Here is a 9,334-nt window from a genome sequence, read left to right on the forward strand (position 1 = left end):
ATCAGAAGAGTCTCCTTGTACTTAAGGACTTTGAATTCCACATTCAAGATAACATTTTCTTTTCCTTTGACTTGAATTTCCAAGACATTGGAGCTTTGAAAATGCCATCACCCAGTCAGTGGGGACTTGCTAAATACATGTACATGGCATGGTGTTTGAACAGCTACATATAATGATCATTTCTTTTTCCTGAATACATTAGACATTCTCCTTAACAACAGAGGCAACCACAGTAAGTTAACTGCAATTGCTGATTTTTAATCCAGTTTCTTACATTTCCCTTTTCCATCAAGGGGTTTAAAACTAAAATCACTGAAGTATTGCTTTCTTTTTTTTCCGTGATATTTTATGGGGGACCACTTTGAGATGTTATAGGATATTTTGCAGAAATATTTGTTCTCCTCACTCTATATGGATATAACCATAATATATCAGGAATGATTTTACATTTTATGGATTCCTGAGTCAATTGCTAGGTTTTTGTATGTGGAGACAGTTCAGTAGGGCAGCAGATTGGAGCTGGATGGTCACTGAAGGGTTCACTTCAGGGCTAGGGCATATAGGGTGGTAGTTTGGCTAGCCAGAGATTGGCTTATGTGTGGTCACTCATTTCCTTGAAGGAGTGCTCTGAATTTGATAATTTCTAGGGATGAAAGAGGGGGAAAAATCTCTTCTAGTGATAGGAGCAGATATGAGAGGCAACTGAAAAGAAAGAAAGGGAAATTTGAGGTGAAGCCAAGACAGGCTGTGTGACTTTCACTGTGGTCAAGATAGGTCAGCATGGGAGAGAGGAGAAGGACAACGTTTGGATTCTGTTTCTTAAAGGAAATCTTAAGCCCTAAAACTGAGAACCATAAGAAGGATGCATTAATATATAAGATCTGGAAGAAAGAATGTACCTCCTGCTGGTTGGGAAACTATACTAAACTCCAGACTGAGGGGCACTTGTTATTCTGACTCTGTTAAACTTTCTTGGACTTTATTCTAACTTAGGTAAGACCTTATTTCTGCTATAATGGATGTAGTCCCAAGAATATGATGGGATTTTTGCATCCTTAACTCATACTTAGCCCTTTTTCTTAGAGGTTCAAGACAGGTATTGCTAAAGATAAGAGATGAAAGTTAATTCTCTTTGTCACCTTAGGGTGATTTTCCTTGTAAACATTCATCTTAAGGAAGAAGAGCTGTGATGGTGGAAAGAAAAAATCACTGCTTTGGGCATTAGAAGACTTTTTCCTCTGGTCTGATACTGAACAATTAGCTGTGTTTTCTTGGACTTTATCTCTCTGGGCCTCAGTGTCCTCATCTTAAAAGAGCATATATGTTTAAAATGTAAGGAACTAGAGCATTTTTAATGTACAACAATTTTAGTGTTCAGTGGACCTTTGAACTCATGAACATCTGACTCTATGTTTCATAGCTTAGCGAAAGAACTGCCATGGATTTTATATGGCCACAGGTGGTGGCTTTAGGTACCAACCCACTTGTCCAAACTCTGGCATTGGCTGATTCCCAGAGGTAAACCAGATCTGTACTGGAGAGGCACTTAGTGATAAAGAGCTAGAGACAGACATCCTAGGTTTAAAAGCAGTCCCCTCTTTTTTTTTTTTTTAAGTCACTCTCACTTTGGACAAGTCATTTACATCCTCTTAACCAGAGTTTCATTTTATTTAAAATATAGATAATAGTGTACCCATGTCATAGCACTGTTGTGAAGATGAAGTGAAATAATGCATGTGAAGTACTTAGTATGGTGCCTAGCACATGACCAACACTCCTTAAAAGTTGTTATTGTAGGAACTACAGAGTGTAAAAATAAATCTCCATATGCTATTAAGAATGGGGTAAAACAGAGCTGTAATAAAAGTTTCCATTTTGAAATGTTTGACTATGTGGAATTTAAGCAAGTAACAAAGATTTCTGTGCTTGGAAGAAGTTTGTCTGCTTAAGTCCTTATTTTCAATTGCAGTCTGAGGGTTCTCTTATAGAAGATCAGGGTCATCCTGTTAGATCAACACTTTTCTCCATTTCTCATTTATCCAAAAATATGGGTATTAGAGGGTTTGTGTAGTAATAGGTACACTGTTGGTCTTTGGACTACAGCACAAAAAAGAAACTGATCCTGTTCTTGAGTCTGTCAATTAATAGAGGGCATCAAACACATTAATTTTGACATAAAGACCAAGTTTTATTTGTATGGTTGTTTCTGTATGGTGTGGGACAAAAAGGGGCAGATGAAAATTATAAAAGACAATCATTTAAAAAATATACTCAAATTACTTCAAGATTTGCAAAAAACAAATAATAAATAATGATAATGACTGAGTCAAATTTGGGGTTTTCTGTCTGATTTCTATCATAAAACCCAACTTTTGGCCTTGACCTTCAGGAAGCTATAAAAACATAGTCAGTTTTTGGTTCTCCCAAAGGCCATCTCTTCCAGAGAAGAGTTGGCAATTAGAAGTGCACTCACCTTTTGTCCCTGGAAGGATTCTCTGATGCATTGGGCTTCCAGAAGGGAGACCACTATCTTGGGTCTTGGGCTCTAAGGCTACCTTCTCAGTGAAGCACTTATGGGATCATCTGGAAGAGGTGTTCTTTCCATGTGCCTCATTATGTAAGTTGCTCAAGTGTAACAGGGAGAGTTTATCTTACCCTTCACTGCCTTTGTGATTTAAGAATACATTGAGATACAGAAAATAAAGCAATCTGAGGTCCAGAAAAAAGTGAGAATTAATAATGGCAAAACTTAGCTTTAAATACTATATTAAAGTTTACTTGAGTGTCCACTAAGAGAAGTTTTGACATACCTATTTTGGACTACTTCATGATTTTATGGTTCCTTTTTTCTTTCTTTCTTTTTTTTTTTTTTTTTTAAGGCAAAGCATTCCTTCCTGGAGTTTTTCTCACCCACACCACATAGATGGAGAATAAAAGAAATGTGACTGAATTTATTTTAATAGGTCTTACACAGAACCCCACGATGCAGAATATGGTGTTCCTGGGATTTTTGGTTCTGTACATGGTAACACTCTCAGGCAACCTGCTCATTTTGGTTACCATTACCACCAGCCAGGCTCTGAACTCCCCCATGTACTTCTTTCTGACACATCTTTCCTTGATAGACACAATTTATTCTTCTTCTTCAGCTCCTAAGCTGATTTTGGACTCCCTTCATGAGAAGAAAACTATCTCCTTTAGTGGGTGTATGGCTCAAGTCTATGCAGAACATATTTTTGGTGCTACTGAGATCATCCTACTGACAGTGATGGCCTATGATCGCTATGTGGCCATCTGCAAACCTCTGCACTATATGACTGTCATGAACCACAGGCTGTGCATTCTTCTGCTGAGAGTGGCCTGGACTGGAGGATTTCTCCATGCAACCATTCAGATACTCTTCACAGTCTGGCTGCCCTTCTGTGGCCCCAATGTTATAGATCATTTCCTGTGTGATTTGTACCCTTTGTTGAAGCTTGTCTGCATGGACACTCATATCCTTGGTCTCTTTGTTGCTGTCAACAGTGGATTCATCTGCCTTTTAAACTTCCTCCTCTTGGTGGTCTCCTATGTGGTCATCCTGTGCTCCCTAAAGAACTATAGCTTGGAGGGGAGGCGCAAAGCCCTTTCCACCTGTGTCTCTCACATTACAGTAGTTGTCTTATTTTTTGTGCCCTGCATATTTGTGTATCTGCGCCCAGTGACCACTCTGCCCATTGATAAAGCTGTTGCTGTCTTTTATACTATGGTGGTCCCGATGTTAAATCCCTTAATCTACACCCTCAGAAATGCTGAGGTAAAAAATGCTATGAGGAAGCTCTGGAGAAAAAAAGTGACTTCAGATAATGATTAAACAGAATCTTTGAGCATTACATATAGAAGTAATAGAAGTAATCTAGTGAAAACTTCTTGATCTATAGATGAGGACATCAGCTCTAACAAGGAGTTGGATAACACTTGCAGATAGCCACTTACGTGCAAAACTAAGGCTTGTGCTGGAATCCAGACTTACTGTCTCCCATCCCACAGTCTTGTCATCACAATTTACTGTTTCTTAATCCATAAATATTTACCTATTACTTAGAATCTCAAATATCTTTAGAAGCTAAAAGATATGAATCTAGAATATTGGATTGGTATTAAAATAATCTTATGTAGCAGTGAGATACTGGTTACTACTTCTTATTAAAAATAACAGGTTTAATGATATTCCTTTGGACTCTGGCACCAGTATAAATTCTTTCTTTTGTGAATTTTCGTGTTCACTAAATCTTGGTTGTATAGTAAAAAGAGATACTATTTATCAAATGCCTATAAAGCTGGTGTTGTATTAGGTATTTTCCATGTTGTATCTCGGGGCCCAATTAGGAGACAGATAACACAGTAATTTGAACAGGGAAGGTTTACATACAGTTGTTCATTATAGCAGAGCATTAACTGGAAAGGGCTAATTATTACTCTAAAGAATTCCCTGGGACTAAGAGGTGAATATCAAAGGAAGGAATACATTTGAAGGTAGAATTCCTCCCCAAAGCTGGGATTCATCTTTTGAAGAAGGAGTAGCTGTTGCCCATTGGACAGTGAAGTTCACTAGGTTGTCCTGGGCCAGTTCTAGTTCATAGTAGCTGGAGAGGGAGACTGACAGGGATAAAAGGAACTAGTAAACTGGGAACTTCCCTCTGGGTTACTGGTAGCCTGAGGCTGGTGAACAAAGGACTACGGCCTGGACTGACAAGCAGGAAACAACACTCTAGGGTGCAGGTGGACCAAGGCTGGTAGAAAACACCCCAACTCTGTTGCAGATCCACTGAATTGAGAACTTGATTTCTAAGTGCCTGTGAGACTCACTAGAATCTGCCTGCAGAAGTGTCACTGAAACTCATTGGGAAATCTTTATCCATGGAGGTGGCAGTGTCAGCACCACCAGATGTCTCTCCAGCCTCCTCCTCCAAGCATGCACTCTTGGAAGCTACATAGAGCAAGCTGAGATAAGAAGCATACCCAAGAAATTGTTACCCAGACCAATGTCAATAAGCTTTTTTCATATGTTTCCTCCCTATGTTACAGTTTCAGGTCCTACATTTAAGTCTTTAATTGATTTTCAATTGATTTTTGTATATGGTACGAGATAAGGGTCCAATTTCATTCTTTTGCATATGAATATCCAGTTTCCCCAAAACCATTTTTGAAGAGACTATCCTTTCCTCATTGAGTAGTCTTGATATCCTTGTCAAATATTAAATGGCTGTATGTGCAAGCATTTATTTCTGGGCTCTCAATTCTATTCTATTTATGTAGGTTTTTATGCTAGTACCATACTGTTCAGATTACTACAGATTTGAAATATAGTGCTTTGAAACCAGGAAATGGAAGTGTGATGCCTCCAGCTTTGTCTTCTTTCTGGGGATGCTTTGGCTATTCAGGGTCTTTGGTGGTTCCTGCTGTATCTTAGGATTGTTTGTTCCATGTCTGTGACAAATGCCATTTGAATTTTGATAGGCATTTTATTGTATCTATGGATGGCTTTGGGTAATACAAACATTTTAACAATATTAATTTGTCTAATCCATGAACATGGGATCTTTCCATTTACTTGTGTCATTTTCAGTTTCTTCCGTCAGTGTCTTACAGCTTTTGGTGTGGAGAATGTTCACTTACTGATTAAATTTAGCCCTAAGTATTTTTTTTTCTTTTTGATAATATTGTAAATGGAATTATTTTCTTCATTTCCTTTTTGTATAGTTTATTGTTAGTGTAAAGAAATGCAAATAATTTTTGTATGTATTCTGCATCTTCAATGAATTCACTTACTAGTTTTAATATTTGTGTGTGTGTGTGTGTGTGTGTGTGTGTGTGTGTGGAAGTTTAAGGATTTTCTATATATATGATCATGTCATCTACAAACAGATAATTTTACCTTTTTCTTTCCAATTTAGATGCCTTATTTATTTTTCTTGTCTGATGGCTCTTGCTGGTACTTCTACTACTTTGTTGAATAGAAGTGGCATGGGCTTCCTTGCCTTGTACTGGATCTTAGAGGAAAAGCTGTCAGTTTTCTCCCATTGATTATCATGTTAGCTGTGGGCTTTTCATAAATGGCTTTTTTTTGCATGGGTGTTGAGGCAATTTCCTTCTAAATCGATTTTGTTGAGAATTTTTATCATGAAAGATTGTTGAACTTTGTTAAATACAATTTTGTGAATCTATTGAGATGATCATGTGGTCTTAATGTGATGTATTTGATTTATTTGCATATTTTAAACCTTGCATTATGGGTTAATCCCATTTGGTCATGGTGTATGATCTTTTGAATGTGTTGAATTCAATTTGCACAGGTATAATTCTTGGCCAGTAAAATTTATGAGTCTTTGCATGTCTGAAAATGTATTTATCTTCATATTTTATTCTCATATTTTATCTCATATTCTCATATTTGAATTTGAATATTTGAATTTCAGTTTTATTCTCATATTTGAATTCTGTATTGCATGATACAGAATTAATGGTTACAGTTTTTTCCCTTGAGAACATTAAAGATTTTTTTCATTAACTCTCAATTTCTACTTTTGCTGGCAAAAATATCCTGTTTGATTTTTAAAAATTCTTTCATAGCCTGTTTTTATTTTATTGATTTGCTATCCTACTCAATTTCTAATAATAGACCAATTGACATTTTTAGAGTTCTATTTTAGGATCAATTTTTTTGTTTGTTTGTTTTCTTTCTAAAAGTGTCAAAATGGCTATTTGATAGACCACTGAAAACCACCCATGCTGCCCAAATCACACTCTCCATAGCTGATATCTAATATTTTTATGGCTTTAATTGCCATCTGTATGCTCAAGTTTTCTTCATTTCTGTGGCCTACATATTTCGGAGGATCAGAAACATATTATTAATTGTACATTGTTATTTAAATGTCATCCAACACATTAAAAAGCATTAATCTTTTCTCTGTTCCATCCATCTGGTAGTCTACACTAGAAACTTGGTATCATCCATGACTCCTCTCTCAAATCTTTACCCTATATCAAATGGGTGGGACTGGAGGAGATTATGTTAAGTGAAATATAGTCCTAAATATTTCTTGAACACCTTTCTATCTCTGTGTTAGTTTGGGTTCCCTAGATGCAGACTCTGAGATGGGGATTTGGCACAGTCATATCCACCAAACTCTGCATCCTCACTGGCACCACCAGAGTTCAGACCTCCATCCTTTTGCACCCAAATCATCACTGTGACCTCTAACTACTCTCCTGTTGCTGGTCTTATCCCCTTCAATCCATTTCCCACACTGTAGCCAGAGTTATCATTCTAAAACTCAAAGTTTTTTTTTTTTTAAAGATTTTATTTATTTGACAGAGACAGAGAGAGCACAAAGCAGGGGGATAGGCAGGGAGAGGCAGAGGGAGAAGCAGGCTCCCCGCTGAGCAAGGAGCCCCACGAAGGACTCAATCCCAGGACCCAATCCCAGGACCCTGGGATCATGACCTCAGCCAAAGGCAGATGTTTAACCAACTTAGTCACCAAAGGCACCCCTCTAAAACTCTAACTGCACCACTCACTAGCTAAAACAAACTTCTAATGTTTTTGAATTAATTAGCCATATCAAATTGATTAGGTTTCCTGTGCACTCTTTTTCACCTCCTGGCCTTTGTTATGTATTCCATCTTCTAGGACACTCTGCCAACCCCATGCCTATTCACTGTACCAGATGACTTATTTCCACCTTTAGGTTCTGTTTTTTTGCCTTTTCATCTAAAAATCTTCTCCTGATCCTGTGTGTCCCTGCAATGTGGTTTCATGACACCTGTGATTCTGCTATCTTATCATTTATAATACTTGTTGTAATTTTCTGCTTCCTCCTGGGAGCCTTTCATGGATTCTAAGCTCTATGGAGGCAGAACCTGGTTCTCTTTTTATTCACCACTGAAGGCCCAGCAACTGTCAACATGCCTGATACATTTCTTGGGCTCAAAAATATTTGCTGATTAATGAAGATAGGACAAAAGGAATGAATGGAGTATATTTATCCTGAGATTGCTTTTTGTATAGAAAGAGCCACATATTTTAATAATGACATGGTACCAAAAAGTAAACTGATTAACACAGAAACATAACTTAAGCAGGCCACATTCATAAGATAATAAAATGTCACAGAAAGCAGGAGAATATTAAGGTAAACTATTTGCTCATATGCTGTGAGTTGTAGTTTCAATTTCTTTTTCATCCTTAGTATAAGCAAGAGTGAAAACAAATTGTAGTTCCCCCAAGAGGTCTAGCCAGAATTCTCCTTAGAGTTGAATCATATAAAAATGGGAAAGAATTCCCTAGCCTCCAGTATTACTTTCTTGCTCTTTATTTTTGAATTTATTCATCTTCCTTTATACTTTTAATTAAGTAGTTAATTAATTAATTCAATATTTATCATGCACCAGACATTGTGCTACCTTGGAGGGACTATTGTTACACAGTAGGCAAGTACTTTATAGAGTATGACTGTATATTTAATAAACAGAAATTTCTCTCTGACATCAAAATTTTTAAGTCATTACTCCTTCTGATGGGGTATCAGCATAATGTGAGTGATATGAGCAATACAAAATGGTTCTGAATCCTACAAGGGAACTTGGAAACATGGCCTAATCTTCATTACCTACCCCTGAGAGGTTAAATGGCTAATGCTTTTATAGCCCTAAATAGTTGCATACCATAATGTTATAGGCAACATATATAATCAATTACGATATGTAAAAACAAGCAGTTATTCATGAAAAAATATTAAGCTTTGTTATAGATATTGAACTAATATATACTTTGTATCCAGTACAGTCTCTGGCTCAGTAAATAGTAACTAGTATATTCACCTTATCTTTTGATCATTGTTGCCTGGCAGTTAACAGCAGTTAAGGACATGATCTGGGAAATCAGTCAATTCTGGTTATTGGTTTTCCAATGTATCTGTTTTGGTACCTTCCCCTTTCTATCAGTTTTCTCAGCTGTACAGTGGTGATAATATCAGTGGCCTACCTCCTTGGATTGTTATAGAGATTATTGCTTGACAGCAATAAATTCTAATATTTCTTTAAGTTGTTATTAGAAGGAAAGTCTATGAATCCAAATATTTGGTTGCGTAGAATTTTCTGAATATGCAAAGTGGTCCTGCATTATGTGTTCTCTCTTTTCTTGCATTCATTTCTGTTACCCTCAATGCAGCATTTATGATTCATAGTGATTAATTTATTTCTCCATCCCTTAAGTATTCCTTGCTGAAATCATCCAAAATGTCCTTTTGACCTTTGTTTCCATTGAATCAGCATTGAGCTCCAGGCACAT

The 9,334-nt window shown here is 36.9% G+C and overlaps 1 protein-coding gene across 1 annotated transcript; it reads left to right on the plus strand.

The window, feature by feature from the left end:
- The first annotated feature begins 2,633 nt into the window (after nucleotides 1-2,633).
- On the plus strand, nucleotides 2,634-3,853 carry LOC103672277 (olfactory receptor 4C12). Its single transcript, XM_008700941.2, has one exon. It carries the CDS (start codon nucleotides 2,924-2,926, stop codon nucleotides 3,851-3,853), a length of 930 nt encoding a protein of 309 aa, XP_008699163.2. The 5' UTR covers nucleotides 2,634-2,923.
- The last annotated feature ends 5,481 nt before the right edge of the window (nucleotides 3,854-9,334 follow it).

The sequence above is a fragment of the Ursus maritimus genome, unplaced genomic scaffold (assembly GCF_017311325.1).
Source record: "Ursus maritimus isolate PB19 unplaced genomic scaffold, ASM1731132v1 scaffold_23, whole genome shotgun sequence".
Lineage (NCBI taxonomy): Eukaryota > Metazoa > Chordata > Mammalia > Carnivora > Ursidae > Ursus > Ursus maritimus.